Raw genomic sequence first — 19,321 nt, forward strand, 5'->3', positions numbered from 1 at the left:
GTAATTATCCTTATTTAAGTTTAGCGCAGTTGTTTCCAACCCAAGTTTCTCACTCTCAAACTGAATGCTAAATTCTACCATGTTATGATCACTGTTTCCTAGAGGATCTTTTGCTCTGAGTATGCGAAGAAATTTGTTCACATAATACCCAGATGTGGACTTCAGTAACGTCGAGACAATGGGGAAACTGGGATTGTTCTGCTTAGAGCAGGGAATGTTAAGGTGAGATTGAATAGAAGCATTCCAAATCACAAAGGGTTTTCATAAAGCAAATAAGGGAAACAAGTTACAGTAGCAGGAGGGTGAATAACTGATGGATACAGATTTAAGATAATTCATAAAAGAACCAGAGCTGAAATTAGGAGAATTTTTTTTCTGCAAAGAGTTGCTATGATCTGGAAGGTAATGCCAAGAAAGGGCAATGGAATCAGATTCAATCTATGATCTATAAACATCAACCACACATCTGCAGCTATACACTTCTCTTGTGATCCCCATGGACTGGAGAAAGTGCCAATTCTGGTCATTTCTGTTTCAAAGAAAATAAGATAATTAAAATGACAGCGTGAATAATTATGTTAAACAAAACGTTTACATTAAAGTGTTCAAAGGTAAAAAAAAAGTAGGTATTACCTTTCTTCCAGTTCTTGCTTCATACTTCCATCTGATTTGAATCAGAAACTTATGATTGTGCATTGGATATATTACATTATAACAACTAACACATGGCATTGAAAAGATCTTCTGGCTTTTTAAAAACTAAGCATCCATTCTCAGTTTGTGCACAATTGCCAAAAGTAAGGCACCACCAGCAATTTTACAATTAATATAATATGGAGCACATAGCTCAGTAAAAATCAGAAGGTAAGCAAATTTGGTTTTACATCAAAGTTTGTAGAGGCAATCTGATGGAAGCAGTAGATCAGTCAAATGTGTATCAAATGTAAGCTGGTGCCCAGCAGACTGGAATACCAACTCGCCAGTGTTAGATCCTTATCTCAATCAAGCACAACTGGATATATTGCTTGGTAAAGCCGGCATGCTGTGCTAAAGTGAGAGAGGGAAAAAAAACTAGAGAATGAGTACATCACCCCTGCCTCAGCTCAGCTGCTGCTGACGCCCTCATCCATGCCCTTGTAACCTCCAGATATGATTATTCTCTGCTCTGCTGCCGATCTCCCACCTTGCAGCTTCGTAAGCCATAACTCTGCTGTCACTGTCCTGACTTGCACCAAGTCCTGTTCCCCATCATCCTGTTTGCTGAATTACATTAATCATGTGTTCAAATTTCTCCCTGGCCTCAACCCTCTCCATCTCTTTAATTCCCTGCAGTTCTACAACCACCTAGATCTCTGCACTCTTCCAATTCTGGCCTCTCGTGCATCCCTGATTTCCATCAACCCAGCATTGACGGCCATGCCTTCCACTGCCTAGGCTCAAAACTCTGGAGTTCCTTCCTTAAATGTCTCCACTTCTCTCTCTTCCTTTATGACACTTCTTAAATCCTATCTATTTGATCAAGCTTTTGATCACCTGTCCAAGCATCTCCTCATGTGGCTTGGTGTCAAATTTTGCTTCATAATATTCCTGCAAATAACCTTGGGCCATCTTACGACATTGAAAGCACTATACAAATGCATGTTGCTGTTGTCACCTCACACTATAGATCCTAGTAGTCTCTGAAAGTGGAATTAACAGAGTGCCAAGCACAAGTCAACTATATGCTCATAAATAAAAACAAAAAACTACTGCGGATGCTGGAAATCCAAAACAAAAACAGAATTACCTGGAAAAACTCAGCAGGTCTGGCAGCATCGGTGGAGAAGAAAAGAGTCGACATTTCGAGTCCACATGACCCTTCAACAGAACTGAGTATAGTTAGGAGAGGGGTGAAATATAAGCTGCATTGTTTAGGGAGTAGTGGATGGTGTGCATGTATGAAGTTATACACCTATTGCTAAAGGGACAGGTCAAGGAGAAAGCTGTAGGATTGCTATAAGTAACACTCCCGCCACTGGATCTTAGACAATCAACATGAAACAGTGAAAAAATAAAACCCTTCCCCCCTTGGATTTGAAATTACTGTTTATAAATAGAAAACAGTGTAAGTCACACTTTTCTATGTTAGGCTTTTCTGATGATGAGCCAAACTGTTAAGTTAACTATTGCTGGTTGATTCAAATATTAAAGCAACCAGCAACTCCCAGAATACCAACCAAATTGGTCAGACAAATGTTTGTAACTTCTAACGGTGGCCATAGCAACAAGCAGTTGCTACATAATATCGAGCAATAACACAATATCAAAAATAAGCTAATAACAAAAGTACAGATGTTCAACTTATTGTAGTTACCTTCCTGTTTCAACCAGGTGCTCATCTGGCAGATGGACCACAAGAGATAGGGAACTAACCACATTACCTCAGCCAGACTACTACAGTCACATAAAATCTTACTTGGAAACTTACCAACAAGATTTATTTTGTTCCTGTTGGAAATATGCCCAATAAATTTTGACTGTGGCTTGTTCTTAATCTCTGCGGAGATATCCCTCCCAATATATCTGTGAACCACTGTGCAAAAACATCTAGAGTAAAAAATAAGTTACTTTAAAAGATAAACAGAAATGGGCAGTAAAAAACTGTGATAAGGACTGGATAACCTACATTCTAAAGTGTTTTACAGCAAATTAAGTACTTTTGCGTAGTGTAGTCACTTTTGTAGGAAACATGGCAGCCAAATTTTGCACAGCAAGCTCCCACAAACAGCCATGAGAAAAAAAAACAGATAATCCATTTTAGTTGTGTTGGTTGAAAGATAAATAATGGGCAGCACACTTAAAAGGACTCGCCTGCTCTTCAGGGTATTGGCACGCCATCTTTTACATGCACCTGAGGGGGCAGGTGGAGCCTTGGTTTAATGCCTCATCCAAACTATGTCACTTTGGATAATGCAATAACTCCACTCTCTACTACAGGAGACCTATCACGTTTACAGCTTTCTATCCCTGCACCCGAGTCTTCGTCAGCCTGAAGCGATGTGTCAAACCTGTCAACCCTTTCATTTCTTATTTGCAAAACAGCCATAAATCCTTAATTACAGGTTAGCAGCTGAGAGCATGGAGACTGCTTCCATCCATGATAACACTAAAAGAATAGAGGAGCTCAATGTTGCTGCAGGGAAATACAAAACATTATAATTACTGTACAAATTAGTCAGATAATATTAGGCCTACACAGATAAATGACATTTTGACCTGTGGCTTGATTTATTGACATTTACTCAAGAGACATCCACATTAGCAAAAGAAATGATAATATTTGGGAAAAAAAATGTCAAAGTTGCTACCTCACCACCTCCCATTCCCCATCATTCTTGTAACAACGTTAATTGCTTGGTTGAAGCTTAGACATGTAAGGCATTAAATTAAACTTCAGCAAGAGCGCAAAAATAGGCAGCAACAGAAAGGAAAATTGGGCAGAGCATAAAATGGCACAGGCAATTTGCTATTTCTTTGCACCCCATTGAGGTTGAATTTCACCCCCTAAACTATTTGCTTGGAGATAATAAGTGTACAAGCCAAGCAATTACCCATATACACCCATGTATATACAAGTATATGACATAGGCCATTGAAAAGAAGTAGCAATTGCCTGAAGCATATTTACAATGTAAGCAAAGTACTTTTGCTGACAGTTCTTTCAGATGATACATTAAACCGAGGCTCCATCTGTCCCCTCATGTGAATATAAAAGGTCCCATGATACTAATCTCTCCAGTGTCCTGGCCAGTGTTTATGCCTCAACCAACTTCAGTAAAACAGATTACCTGGTATCATCACATCGCCTACTTTGCATAAACTGGCTGCCATGTAACTTACATTTCAATAGTAACTACACTTCAAGAAAATGCTTAATTTACGTAAAGCACTTTGGAATATCCTGAGGTCATCATAGGCAGTATATAAATTCAAGTTCCTCTTCCTTCCACCCAACATTGGCTCACATGCAGGGATCATTGGGTAGCCATCCGGAGCGGAGATCCTGGCTCATCTATTCTCTCCCTAGACCAGAGGCTCTGAAACAAACTATAGCACCTCTATTATTGCCCTATCAGGATCAGCCAACTCAGCACAGACTAGGGTTCATACCCGAAGCTTTCCTGACCTATGTGACTCAGAGCCATATTACACATACCGACTATACCAGAGGGGAGCTCTTGGTACTGGTTACCTTGAGAAACAGCATCAGCCAAAAGCATAGTAAAGGCAAATTGAGACAATTGAGGCAACATGAGCATAATAATTTGTCATTTCACTTTGGAACTGATTCCCATCCCTTTGATTTTTCACGCTTATTTCAAATATTGATGCCAGGTAGTGCTCCAACTCTTGAACCATCTTTGCAACAGCCTGTATTAGTGTTCCTCACAAATAGATGGTGCTTTATCTCAGGTACCAGAGAATCTAAATCAAGTACAGAGAGATCACTGAGTAAAATAACACCTTATTAATATTATAAGGGACTGCATCAAAACTGCTTCAAATAGGAAGTGTTCTGTTCTTCTCTCTTTCTTCCTTTAAGACCTTTCCTAAAACCCCTTACACTCCTATGAAACACATTAGGAAATATTTCTATTCTAAAGGCACTATGTGAAAGCTAATAGCTGTTGTATGTTATTATTGACCATTGCCTGGAATTGCACCTTTTTCATTGTAGGGCATTCACACTGCAACACGGATTGGTTAAAATTGCACATTCCAGATCTTTATATTCTGGCCACCAATCTTCCCACTACCTGGGGAGATTGCAGCGATGGGGAAAAGCTGGGCGGAGAGGGAAACAAAAGTTAACAAGGTGTTCTATACAACCAGAAAACCTGGTGTCACTCCCATATACAATACAGTATTGCAGCCAGCATTGGAGCATTGGGTGGGATTTGAGGTCAAGTCTTGAGCATACAAAACTCCCAGCACATAGCCTCAGTCGCCAGGAACACTAACCAGAGTCAGGTGTAGACATCCGCACATCTGAATTGTGGCATGCCCAATTTTCCTCATCTCGTAAAAATTGCCCTACAGCCCAAAGGCAGCATGTTCAATATTCTAACACAAGAAGCCAGACACTGCCCTCCACTTGTTGAAATCCTGCTGAAACCCCTGTCTTGGTGTAAGTAATTTGCAATGGTCACTTATTGCTGCTGAGTGTTAAGAGTTTGCGCTGAAATGAGTGCTGACAATCTGAACTTGCCCTGGGAGAGGTGGTAACGTATTCTGTCTTCGGGAATGGGCTAGCAAAGGGAAATAAAGGATCATTGACTATGCAGACACCTCAGCTGTGTCGAGCAGGTTAGCTGCTGCAGATCCTGTGGAAATTCATCATCAGAATCCAAGGCATTGTCATCTATCGAAGTCTGGTTTAGCCCTGATCTTTTACTTATAGTTCTTCAATGAAGCATGTCCATGTTCTTCAAGCATTTCCAGAACAAATTAGATACATTTAGTCATTTCTTTTCATCTTCAGGAGCTAATTTAGAAGTCAATGATATTGTACATTATATAGAGTGCTCAGCACAAAACTGAAGGAATACCAGCAACAGTAAACAAATCCTTTGTTATCTGGATTTTAAAGGTTATTTGAAGTTGCATTATAATATATACAAGATGGTTGATGCATCCTGAGAATTACTGCAAATAAAAAGAAACTGCTCTCACTAAAGGCCTAGGGTTACCAACACAATAGACCTTAAAGTCCTACACCTCATATATAATTTTCTACTGCATTCTAGGTCCTATGTCACGCAAAACCTTGAAACAGTAACAGTGGCTGCAAGGTGTACTATCAACAGGATGTGCTACAGCAACTCCCCAAGGCTTCTTCAACTCCACTTCTTAAACCTCCACCACCTAGAAGCACAAGACCAACAGGCGCATAGGAACATCATCACCTCTAAGTTACCCTCTGAATCGCAAACCATCCCGGCAAAGGCATATGTTCTGGTTCCTTGGGTCAAAATCCGTAACTCCCACCTAGCTGCACTGTGGGAGCACCCTTCACCACACAGAATGCAGCGATTCAAAAAGAAGACCCACCATCATCTTCTCAAGGGCAACTAATGTTGGGCAATAATGCCAGCCTTGCCAGTGGGCTTCACATCCTGATAATGGATACAAAAAAACAGCTAATTGGTTGTGAGGACAATATTTATTTATGTATATATATACATACTGATGTATACTTATATAATATATGGATATATGTATCTTGAGATATATATATATATGTAGTAATAATGTAGTGATTATTGTTTTATTTAGTGTGCAATGTTAAGAATAATACTGCTTCAGGAAGATCACATGACCTGTAGTAACCAATAAAAGAGTAGCTCAGGCTACCTCAGCAATCAATGTAGAGTTGGAGTTGAAAGCACATGTGTAGTTGCTGCTGAGGATATTGTAAATAAACTTAAAGTTTCCACCCAAGAAGTGTCTGCTGATGAACTCTTAACCTTAATAGTACAACCCAGCCACCCCACAACAATTATATATATATAATACATAAGCCCAGAAGTAAGTATTGGCAATGGAAGCTAATAAAAATAGTATCCAGGCCATAGCTCAGGAAATGGAAGACTGTCACAACAAAAATGAATAAATGCAGTTAAGGAATGTCACTGAGGCACACATCAGCAAGTCAGAAAGTGGCCTGGAATACCAGTTTCTACATGACTGGTAACACATTCACAGTTTTAAACATTAAAGCTATTTCTGACTTTATCCAGAGGTTCAATGGCTAGAGAAGGCGGGTGCATTCCTGCCTCATTGACCAGTAGAGGGCAGCTCTGACTGTCCCACCTCCGGTGGCATTGATGCGACCCTATTGGTAAAGTAAATGCGATATCTCTCTCTATATATAAAAATTACACTTGCTAATGACAGCAACACAGCACACGTTCGGCAGCAGCCTTGTCACCAGTTGCATCCAAAAGGAATTACAAGTAAGTAAGCAACTGGGAATCTTGCTTTAAAAATAACGTTGTAACATCCCACCAACAGTCAGTGATTGATATCTTGCATTTGTTTATATTACAGCCATTGTAACATTCACTTCCTGGCATCAATCTACCAAAAATCTGAGATGAGTTTTGAATACCGATAAGTTGGCAGCGCTTTACAGCTTCCATAGATAAGTCAGAGTTGTACAGATTGTAGAGAACCGATAGTATGAAGGATTAAGGATACTGCTGAGTGGTTTTGTTTAATTCCATCCTGATCTTATTAACGTAGGTTGTATATTTGTCGAGTGATTCTCACCACTGTGCACTTTTCCTTTGCACCCATCAAAAACTAGTGCATAGCACTCACTTGCATGTATTTTCCTGGGGTCTTTGGCCAACTCTATGGGGTCATGTGCAACTTTTTCCTTTCAAGGGGTATATATTTCGAGGTCTTCTGAATGTATTTTAAGTTTCCCACATGCAGGCTTTTTAACCTCCTGTCTGATCAAGACCAGAAGTCTGTAACTTCCAACTTTTCCTTTTAAAGCTTCACATTGCAAAATTTCAGCTGGATATAAAAGTTCTAATGGCACTATCTTCAACTGAAGGCGTGTTCTCCCTAGTGCCCCGGCCAATATTTATCCATCAACCAATGTTACTAAAATGGATGATTTGGCCCTTATCACATTGCTGTTTGTGGGGCCTTGATGTTTGCAAATTTGCTGTATTTCTTACATTACCACATTGATCGCATTTCCAAAGTACTTTACCGGCAAGCACTTTGGAATATCTAAATGTTAGGAAAAGCACTATAGAAATGCAAATTTTTAATTTTGTCTAGTTATGGGTGGTCAATTTAACCAATGTGTTCACATATTTAAACCAAGCTCTGGTTTCAAAGACTTTTGATTAACAAAATGTGTCACCATTGGGAAAGATGGCTCCTAGCTCTATTACTCTGAAGTATGTCCCTCCTTGCAGTCATTCATGTGTCCTCTGTTCAAAGGCAGGTCATTGACCAATTGTCTGCTGATGTTAATCCTGAGCTGTTTTCTTGGCAGGTTTGTCAGTGGCAGTTTGCTATTGCCTTCCACTCTCAGGGACAGGACCAGAAGACTGAACTCAGCCAGATCAGGAATGGAATCCACGCTGTTGGTGTTATTCTGAACAACGTGCTGCTCATATAATCTCACCAGTCCCATGTCCTCCTCCAAGGGACCAACATTCTGTTTTTCTTTTCTAAAGGGTATTTGAACCCTGCTAAAAGAGGATAACAGGTATCAGCCACACATCGCCCAAGCACAGTCACTCCTCATAAATGTTAAAAATAAAGTACCTGGCAGCTGTGATGAAGGTCAGTGCAGTTGTTCGTTATGGAAAGGCGAATGACTAAAGGAAAGATGTGGCACGGGTTAAATATAGATACAAGGTGAAAGGCTGTCAGCTGCTGAGGACCCAAACCGACCGTGGATCCTAAAATCCAACTAGTCACACTAGCAGTAACGGAGCTGATTAAAGAATAACCTTCTCCCTTAGTTAATGTCCAACTCCATTGGTTTTGCTAACATTGTTATATCATGTTCTCCAGCCATTAATCAAAAGATAACCTTTCTCCTTCACAAAGGAAAAATGCCTTACACAAATAGCCAAGTAAATGTAATATAGACACTATTAGAAGTCAGCGTGACCGTTTATTTTTGAAGAATTAAAAGCTGGGAACTAGACAGTGTATTAACACATTATCCCTTCACCAGTTTGAATCCAGTCTGGAATAAATTGCTCAGCGTTTCCTGAGTGAAGATGTTCTTGGGGCAGAAGGGCCCATTGCCTGGAAATGGGAAGGTGATTTTCATTTAGAAAGACATTAAAAAAGCATTACGCAGGGAATAGAAATCAGGGATGAGTGATTTCAGTTTTGTGGAGAGGCAAGAGAAGTTGGAATTATTCTCCTTAGAGCAGAAAAGATTAAGGGAAGATTTAATAGAGGAATTCAAAATTATTCAAGGTTTCTCTAGATCAGATTGAGGGAATTTGTTTCCGCTAGCAGGAGGGTCGGGAACCAGATGACTCAGATATAGGATAATTTTCAATAATTACGAGGAAAGAGCAAGGGAATTGTTGGCGATGGCTGTCCCTCAATTCGAGGATTACATCTACTCAAGGTCATGAGTTTCTGCTATGGGTTTTCATGTGACCAAACAGGCTGATTCTTGACCTGCATACCTTTGGGCACATGGGGCAGGATGTTCCACAAAGTAATGGGATCCGGAGTGCCGGATTTGCTTCTTTTTCTTTCCTTCTCTTCCGCCGCTCTGCCTCATCATTAAGAAGTTGTGATTCAAAGTATGATGCAGCTTGATGGACAGGTTGTCACCATTTTGAACAATTGGTAGCAATCCTCCCAGTCATTAATGTAAATGCTGCTGCACTTCAAGGAGAGCTTTAGCGTGTCTTTGAAGTGTTTTCTTTGTCCTCCCTTCTGGAATGCTGGCCATTTAAAAGTTGAGAAAACAAGACCTGGTGGGGGAGATGGTTTTTCGCCAACAGAACTCAGTGTCCAGTCCATCAAAGTTGATTTTGCAAGAGTTTTGCCTGAATGATTGTAGAGCTGGACTCAAGAAGGACATTAGCGTTTGTTCAACGGTCCTCCCATCAAATCTGGAAGATGCGTGGAGCCTTTGCTGATGGAATTTCTCAAGCTCTCTTGTGTGTCACTGATACACAGTCCAGGCCTCAGTGTAGTACAGGAGTGTGGTAATGACAACCTCTCTATACATTGACTTTTGTTAACTTATGGAAGTCTTTTCCGTAGTTTGTAGCAGACTGAGCTGGCACAGCTGATCTGGTGTTGGATCTCCTTGTCAATGGTGGCCTTTGAGAGAGGTGACTGCAAGTGGGACTAATTGGATAGCCCTTTCAAAACTGCAGTGCAGACATGATGAGCAAAGTGGCTTCTTTTGTGTTGTATGATTCTGCGATATTCATTCGCTCTTCAGAATTCAGGGTTAGATATGCAATCTCTTTACAAAAGTCTTCGCAAAGTCTTCTTCTGTGCGTGCCAGCAATGTATTGAGATGATATAAATTGCACTAGTCTTTAGCAAATATTAATTATGGTGTCACTTACACATTATGTCATAGAAATAACAATGGTTCAGAACTAATCTCATCCCCTAGAGACCAAGTTGGTTTGAAAGAGGGGTGGGGATGGGGGTTGAAATTGGTCTTTTTTGTGAACACTTTTTGGGCACCAAACTCGTTCAAAAAGGATCGATTTCGGGCAACAACGTCCCAAGCCCAATCTGTGCCTGTGTTTTATGCATTGCCATATTGGGAAGGATGTCTGTGCAAGCATTTCAATTTTGAACCGGTCTCATACCACCTGCTTGGAGCGCAGGTTCCAATTACAGCACCCATTTCAGACTAGAAAACTAGCCTAAATGGAATGCGCACTGCAGCCCCTGCCACTAACATGCAGCTAAGGCACTGTAACGGAAGCTTTAATTTGCAGATGACTCACGCAGCAGCCCCGTTTCCTTGCAAATATAATCTTAGCTAAAATATTCACCCACTGGCCAACATTACAGTCAAGTGAATGGATAGTGGAGGAGCTGTGACTACGTTTAGGAACTTCCAAAGACCTTTTCAACTATCACCTGCAAAGTCTGTTGCCTCTTCATACATGTTTTTTTTTATGTCTTCTGAGCACATAAATTAAGTTGATTTTCTTGGTTTCAATACTGAGGGAGGGCAGTCATCCAAATGAGACATTGAACCAAGACCCCATCTGCCCTCTCAGGTGGCCATAAAACACCCACTGCACTATTTGAAGAAGAGAAAGGGAATTCGTCCAATGTCCTGCCCAACATTTATCTCACACCCAATATCACTTAAACAAGTGATGGAGTTATTCATTTCATTGCTGTTTACGGGACCTTGCTGAGTGTACACAGACCTACAATGCACTGTTGCAACTTGTAAGGATTTTACCAAACTAGCAGCTATAATAGGGGAGAGGTAAATTGTGCAAAGGGACGGCTTGTAAATCAAATTTTATGGGATATAGTTACAGTAAAAGTACTTCTCTTTACAGTTGCCACTGTAATTAATAACTTCAAAAGACAGAAACAGGAATAAAACAAATGTAATCCCATTTGATAACTCACATTAACCCAACAGGTGATTTGTGTAAGTAAGCACACTTACACAAAACATAAACCCATGTGTCCAGTTTTGGTTACATTTAATTTAGTCTGACACACTATAGTTAAAACTCAGATAATTGCCTGAGAGAATGATGATTAGCTTGTAATTTGTCGAGGCCTGAAATAGAGAATCTTTGCTATTGCTGGAATGTGCAATTGTTTAGTTATTCTTTCAATTAATCATTCTTTACTTCCAAACATCAGCAAAAAATAAAATCCCATGAAGATTCAGTGGTTTCTGTGTCTGTTTGAATTGCTTTCTCGCTGTTGATTTTGTTTGAAGCAATATTAATATTTTATGTTTACAAGGATGATACCAGCACAAAGAGCTTATGACTATCAGGGAAGAATGGCTGGAGCTCTTTCTTCTAGTAAAGAGAAGGCTAAGGGCTGGCCTAATAGAAGGCTTTAAAATTATGAAAGGGGGAGGATAGGTGGAGAGAAAATTAGTGCAGGAGTCCAAAACAAGGGGACGCAAAATTAATATAGTCACTAATAGATACAATAAGTGATTCAGGAGGAACTTCTTTACCCAGAGGGTGGTTAGAAGGTGGAAGATGCTACCAAATATAATTGAGGCAAGCAGCGTTTAGGGGAAGCTAGGCAGGTACATGAATGAGAAACGAACAGAAGGATATGCTCGTTGGGTGAGATGAAATTGTGTGGGAGGAGGCCTAAGTGGAGCATAAACACCAACACAGACCAGTTAGCCCCAATGGCCTGTTTATGTGCTGTAAAATGCTATGTAATTCTATTTTTAGAACAATTTTCATTTCAATTTGGGAATTTTGCCAAAGGATATTCTCAAAGGAGATTTTTTTTGTGAGTGTGGGTGATTGCTTGTTTACCTTTAGGAATCTACTGACACTGAAGTGGCACAGCAGGCTGGTGCTCCAATGAGCTGTGGCAAGTACAGAGCAGAACGTGTTACCTGAGCTAAGGGTCTTCGCACTTTGACTGTTCTCTCTTCCTTCTCTACCATGATTCAGTGGGTAACACTCATTCCTCTGAGGTCAAACCCTACTCAAGAGCCATTAGCCCAATATCTAGGCTGACAAGCCCAGTGCAGTACTGAAGGGGTGTTGCACTGTTGGAGGTACAGGCCTTTGGATGAAATGCTCAACTGAAGCCCTGTCTGTCCTCTCAGATGAAGCCAAAAGATTCAAAGAAGAGAAGAGGATTGACTGGTATACTGGTGAATATTTATACCTCAACCAGTGTCATTAATAAAAAGAGGGTGGGATTTTCTGGCCCCACCCACTGCCAAGATCGTCTGGTCCAGCCAAAAGTCAATGGACTTTTGGCTGGGCTGCCGAATATCCCGCAGTGCGTCCCGCCAAGACGAGGCCGGAAAATCCCAGAGTATCTGACCATTATCACATTGCTGTGCGCAAATTCCTACATTATAACAGTGACTACATTTGAAAAGGACTCATTGTCTGTAAAGCACTTTGGATGCCCAACCAGGTTCTTGGCTTCCAAACTCTCCAACCGGACACAGCTCAATGAAAAATTCATCATTCACAGGCATCAATTCACATCCAAACAAGCTTTCATCAATTCCACCACTTGAAGATGATTCATTTTCTTGGCCTGGGGAGGGAGAGGACAATTATTAGACATAATTATCATGTTGCTCATATTAGCAGAATGGTCATGCACAGGTAGGGGGTACACATTCCGAACTTTTAGTGAAAATGTGGAAACATTTATTCTGACACCATTTCTCTCCCTCCCTACTGTTTTATGTTGCCTATTTACAGGAAGCAAAATGGAAAAGTAAAGTGGTTGATGCAACTACTTGGCTGTAAACTAATTCTCATCAAATGCCATTATGTAACTGTTTAAAGACTGGAGTCGTGCAGTACATTAGCTAACAGATCCATCCTTTTTAATGATACCATCACAGCATTGAGAATCCCAGGTGAGGGGAGGGTGTGGAGCATTTAGCTCAGCTGTGGCTCAGACAGTAAGGGCACTCTTCCTTCCAAATTGGAATATTGTAGGTTCAAGTCCCACTCCAACTTGAGCTCCAAGATAAAAGCAAAATACTGTGGATGCTAGAAATCTGAAATAAAAACAGGAAATTCTGGAAAATCTCAGCAGGTCTGACAGCATCTGTAGAGAGAAACAGAGGTAATGTTCTGAGCCTGTATGACCCTTCTTCAGACCCCACCTATTGCTGGCCTTCTTTCCAGCTTCACCGGCTCCACCCCCTCAAACAGCATAAATTTCATCGCATTTCTATTCTTTAGCACTGGAGAAGGGTCATACAGTCTCGAAACATCATCCCTGTTTCTCTCTCCACAGGTGCTGTCAGACCTGCTGAGTTTTTCCAGCATTTCCTGTTTTTGAGCTCCAAGTCTAGGTTGATGCCATAGTGCAGTACTGAGTGCCATCTTCTGGGTGAGATGTTAAATTTAATCCCATCTGACCTCTCAAGGTGAACGAGAAAGATCCCATAGCACCATTTCGAAGAGCAGCTGTGGGAGATCCTTCTGTGTCCCTGGCCAAGATTTATCCCTCAGCCAACGTCACTGAATAAAGATTATCAGATCCTTATCACATTGGTGTTAGTGTGAGCTCGCAGTGCTTAAAATGGCTGCAGCATACATTACAACAGTGAATATACTTCAAAAGTGCCTTGGATATCCTAAGGTTGGGAAAGTCCCTGTATGAATGCCAGTCTTCCTTTCTTTAGCTTAGATTGGCCAGTTCTTTTACACTGAGAGTTATCATCCATCCAGAATTGGAGTCTGCAAGGAATTAGAGACTATTCTGCTGCGAGAAACCTGAAGAAAAATTATGGGGGCGTTAAAAGAAATTATGTGTTTTTCCTTTAGTTTCTTTGCATACTTTTGTTTATTAATTGTAAAAATATTGGTGATGTGGGGGAAGTGACTGTTTGGCTGAGTGGGGTGATTGGAGGTGGGAGCTCATGTGATGGCATCTCCAGGAGCGGGTCCAAGGTTGCGACCCTTCACCCCACTGATGTGACTTTCTATTGACTTCAACAGAGAGTTAAAGTGGGTGGCCAAACCCACACCATCAGCTTTACCCTGGTTGAGGTGTTTGGGTGTACCTCATGACTCAATGGGGTGATATGGAGTGAGGCGGATTAGGTAAGCCCGAGGTTTGGAGTAGAGGCCTGTGCTGAGTTAACTGCTCTCAGTCACGGGTGGGGAAGGGCAAGGTGGCAGACGCTATCCCTGGATTTGAGAAAACGGAAAAGAAACATCAGTCAGGGGTTCCTGCTTTGGACCATTAGCAAGTGAACCCTTGATGGAAAATATATAGGCCGCAAAATTTCAACTCTGTAGCACCACTGTTTTTGGCGTTGTGGGTACCGAGGAAGAAAAAATGAGCAAGTTTTGCCCCTGACGACTTCTGTCGTGGCCTGCGCTGACCGCCATCTTTAGATGTGAGCATCCCGTGCATGCACCAGAAGCACCAGATTGTGATGGGTCAGCGTCTAACACTGATTTGGCACCTGACCTGCCATTTTGGATCTTGCAAGTCTTGTTAACATTCTCTCTTAAACACACACAATTGAACGTGTGTTCAACTGCATGAGGGATTGCCCCCATTCCCCACAGCACCCCTCACCAACTGGCGCTATTTAAAGGGATCACCATGGAATTTTCACGTGAGATGCTTTTGACTTTCTTTTGCTGCTGGAGGGTTAATGGAAATATTGTGTTGTTAGAGGAATTGACAAGTTCTTTCAGTGGAGCAGTGCTGGACCTTTGGAAGAGGTGGTGTGGATTTGAACGGCTCCTGAGCAGAAAAGTTTCTTCCAGTCATGGAGGGTGTAGCTCTTCTTAAGCTGCAGAATTTAGTGCTTTTCTTAGTGCTTGGCCTAATGTTTCTACGCAGTGCTACTCCATGGCTGTAGCATGACTGGTTAAAGGCTGCTGGCTTTCAATCGGAAGTGCCCATTTGTTCAGGATTCCTTCAAGCAGCTCTGGACCCTGAGGACACAGTGTAAGACTGCCCCACCTCAGCATAATCAGCAGCAGACAGGGTTGTCTTAGCTGATAGGCAGAGGCACTGACGGAGTGACAGTGGCTTGAGTACAAGTTCTGCCATCCTGAGAGAAGGCAGCAGGTTTGTCCAAGGAATCAATGCCACTCTCTCGGGGCAGCACCTCAGCAATCCTTGTAATCCGCTGGAGCGCAGATTGCTGGGCTGCTGTGAGGAGCCTGCAAACCCATGTGAACATTGTCATCTACAACCATGATGGCTGCAACTCAAACCTGCATGGCGTGAAGCTCAGCTTGAATGACAACAAGAAGAGGTGTCATGATCTCAGTGTGAACTTCCACTGCAGCACTCAGACGTTGGTGTCTTCTGCCTGTGCTACAGTGGAAGTTCCGACAACCAGACGCTGCATCACAGTTGAGTGCGCGAGTGTCCTCATGGAGTTGGCCACCACTTCCATGATGGATAGGATGAGCTCAAAGCTCCGCATGCTCCTCGACAGTGACAACAGGCTTTCTGGGAGACCTAATAATGCATTAAGCATTTTTGTATGCATGCCCAGCAGCCTTTACCTGTCTAGTGTCCCATCGAAGTCCATATCTTATTCCCCTGAATTAGTCTGCTTGTCTGCAACCCTGCCTTCCAGGGAACTGGTAAACACACCACGCTTAAGCCCCTGGCCTTGCTGCAGCCCACTTATGCACAGAGAGTCACCAGGTGCAGATCCACCTCGATACCCCCTGCAAGGTACGGGCAGTCCCAGCACCTGATCTGGTGGCTGAAAGTGCTCAATCAAGTGACGGTGCTTCCTCCTTCATTCTTAGGCACCACAGTTTGGCCAGGTGGGCAGGTCTTGAGTCTATGAAAGCACCAGGTCACGAGGGGAGAGCTTGGTTGAGGAAAGGAGGGATGGGTGGAATGCAAGAGGTGCATGGTTACACCACTTGCAGCTCGCGCATGATACCATTATGCAGGATGAGGGTGAAGTGGTGAATGAGGCAGGAACATACCGTCACCCAGGATGGCTTCAGCGACACCAGTTGCCATGGTCTCACTGGCAGCTGTGCCAATGATGACAAACAAGGTCTCCTCCAAAGGGGTGAGGGCATGCAACTGTGCCTGTCCCCTGCCAGTTCTTTGCTGTTCCCTCCTGTTATGTGCCACCTAGTCCGGTAAGAGTGAATGTATTGTAATGTGTTTGGGCGATGCGCCTGTCATATCTGAATATCTGGAGATTTATGGAAGCTGTAAGATGTGGGTATGAGGTTAGCAGCAGTAGTAAATGTGTGAGGTTGAGTTGGAGCACATGAATGTTAAGCATGAGTTCTCTTTGCTAGGGGTTGGTGTTGGGTGAGTGATGGGAGTGTGGCACATTGAGCAATGTGTGAGGTTGGTACCATTGGTAGGAGATGGAATTGGTAGATGCATTCACTGACCATGACCACTCATGTGAGGACTTTTTCCTTGACTATATCCATTATCACTTCCATTGTGCATGGATTAATCACGCAATGTGATCGCTGCGCCCACTAATAAGCCTTAGCCAAATGGAATGGGGAGCCATTCAGCCCCTCGAGCCTGTTCTACCATTGAGTTAAATCATTGCTGATTTGTATGTGAGTGAGTGTCAGATGAGAATAGAACTGGGCTTTACTGTGGTGCATTCCATGATCGCATAGTTAACTATCATTCTCAAGTACACACTTGAAGAGAGGCCACTTGAATATGGGCCTGAATCTTCGGCTTGGCGAGCGGGGGCGGGCCCCACTCGCCTAGGCGTAGAATGACGCGCGGTGATGTCAGGCGGGCGTCCTAATGTCACCGCGCGCCATTTAGATTTTCAGTTCGCTGGATGTGCAGCCAAGTCAGCTGCGCGCCCGCTGAACTGTCAAAGGCCTATTAAGGCCATTTAAATATCAATTAAAGTAATAAACTTGAGCTGCCCGTCCAACCTTAAGGTTGGTGGGCAGGCGAAGAGCCCAGGCAGCCTTTGTATTTTTCATGGAACCTCATCCACGGGCGGGATGAGGTTTCACGAAGTGTTTATAAATTGAATAAAAATTTTAATAAAATTTCATTGACATGTCCCAACTCATGTGACACTGTCACATGAGGGGACACGTCAATTAATTTTTTCTTTTCTTTATTAAAATTTTGGGAACTTAAACTAATCTCCCTGAGGCAGCTCTGTGCCTCGGGGAGATTTCTGCACTCTTTCACGCGCATGTGCGAAAGAGCGCACTCCTGACTCAGGGAACACCCCCCAGCTGCACAGGGAGCACTCAGCTCTTCCAGACGCACGTCACGCTAGGCGAGCCTTAATTGGCCCATCCACGTAAAATGGCGGTGCGGACCCGATTGGGGGCGCCGATCAGGTCCGCGCCCGCCCACCCCCACGCAACCCCCCTTATGGGGAGAAAATTCTCCCCATGGGTTTGCAACACTCTTAGAACAATAACATGGAGGAAGTGCCTTTGAGAGAGGAGGGGAGGAAATTGGGGAGGGAAAGTTTTTTGAGAAATCTATTTGCCCATTAAAAGAAGACCCTGTGTGTCCGTCCTCTCAGGTGGATGTAGAAGATGCCGTGACATTATTTCAAAGAAGAGCGAGGGAGGTTTTCTCAGTGTCTTTTCCGATATTTATCCCTCAACCAATGTGAATAAAGCAGATTACCTAGTAATTTACTTCATTGCTGTTTGTGGGAGCTTGCTGTGCACAAATTGACTGCCATGTTTGCTACATTACATCAGTAATGTAACATATAATTATAACAGTATCTACAGTTAAAAAGCACTTAATTGGCTGTAAAATGCATTGGGACAACCTGAGGCCACAAAGGTTTTTCTTTCTTTGGCTTATTCTCTGGACGCTGGTGGTAACTTTTGGAAAACTGCATCTTACAATTATGTACCAAGCAGTTCTTTCAAAGAGAAAAAAGGAGAATAAGTTACAGAGGAGAGCTATGGAATAACATGTTGCCGTTCAACTGTGTGGTCCCAGCAGCTGATGGGAAGTGGTTTTACACCAGTCATTTTCTACTTAATGAGCTCCCAGACCCAACCACCCATTGTGAAGAGGCATCAAATGACATCCAAGAACTCCCCAGTGGGTTATCTCACTCTCCTCCAGTGGGATCCTCTCACTCTCCTCCAGTGGATTAATTTTAACCTTAACTAAAATCTGGGTGGGAGACGACAGTTATAAATGAGCTGGGTTCTTGCTTATTCCTACCCAACTCTTTCCCATTCAACCTGCAGGCAGTTGAGACGGGTGCCTAAAGCAGGCCAGGAGCTAATTTGTAAATTTATAGAAACTTAGAAATATAGAAACTAGAAGCAGGAGTAGGCCATTCAGCCCTTTGAGCCTGCTCCGCCATTCAATATGATCATGGCTGATCCTCTACCTCAGCGCCATATTCCCACTTTCTCTCCCTACCCCTTGATGCCCCTAATATCCAAAAATTTATCAATTTATTTCTTGAATATACTCAGTGACCCAGCCTCCAGAGCCTTCTTCTGGTAGAGAATTCCACAGGCGATCACCCTCTGAGTGAAGAAATTTTTCCTCATCTCAGTCCTAAATGGCCTGCCCTGTATCCTGAGACTGGAGTCCCTAGTTCTAGACTCCCCAAGCAGGGGAAACATCCTCCCTGCATCCAATCTGTCTAGCCCTGTTAGAATTTTATACGTTTCAATCAGATCCCCTCTCATTCTTCTAAACTCTAGTGAATACAGGCCCAGTTGAATCAATCTCTCCTCATACGACAGTCCTGCCATCCCCGGTATCAGCCTGGTGAACCTTTGGTTCACTATGGCAAATATATCCTTTCTTAGGCAGGGAGACCAAAACTGCATGCAATACTCCAGGTGTGGTCTCACCAAGGCCCTATATAACTGCAGTAAGACATCCCTACTTCTGAACTCAAATTGCTAATTTAACTCCAATTATACGTATAATAACTACAACAACTTACATTTGCATAGCACATTTAACATAATAAAATGTCCCAAGGAACTTCACACAGTGTAATCAGACACTGAAACACATAAGGAAATATTTACGAGAGGTGTCTTAATGCTTGATCAAAAAGCTGGTGTAGGAGAGCTTTAAAGGCGGAGAGAGAGTTGGAGAGGCTTAGCGA

General features: G+C 42.6%; 1 protein-coding gene across 1 annotated transcript in view; it reads right to left on the reverse strand.

Annotated features, from left to right (window-relative positions):
• Window positions 1-19,321, reverse strand: part of trip13 (thyroid hormone receptor interactor 13) — a 195,776-nt gene that overhangs the window by 54,499 nt on the left and 121,956 nt on the right. Inside the window, exon 14 of the mRNA XM_078539447.1 lies at window positions 12,725-12,792. Coding sequence (XP_078395573.1) covers window positions 12,730-12,792 — 63 coding nt within the window. The 3' untranslated portion in view covers window positions 12,725-12,729. The remainder of the gene's footprint in view (window positions 1-12,724; window positions 12,793-19,321) is intronic.

Source organism: Cetorhinus maximus, chromosome 3, assembly GCF_964194155.1.
Source record: "Cetorhinus maximus chromosome 3, sCetMax3.hap1.1, whole genome shotgun sequence".
Taxonomy (NCBI): Eukaryota; Metazoa; Chordata; class Chondrichthyes; order Lamniformes; family Cetorhinidae; genus Cetorhinus; species Cetorhinus maximus.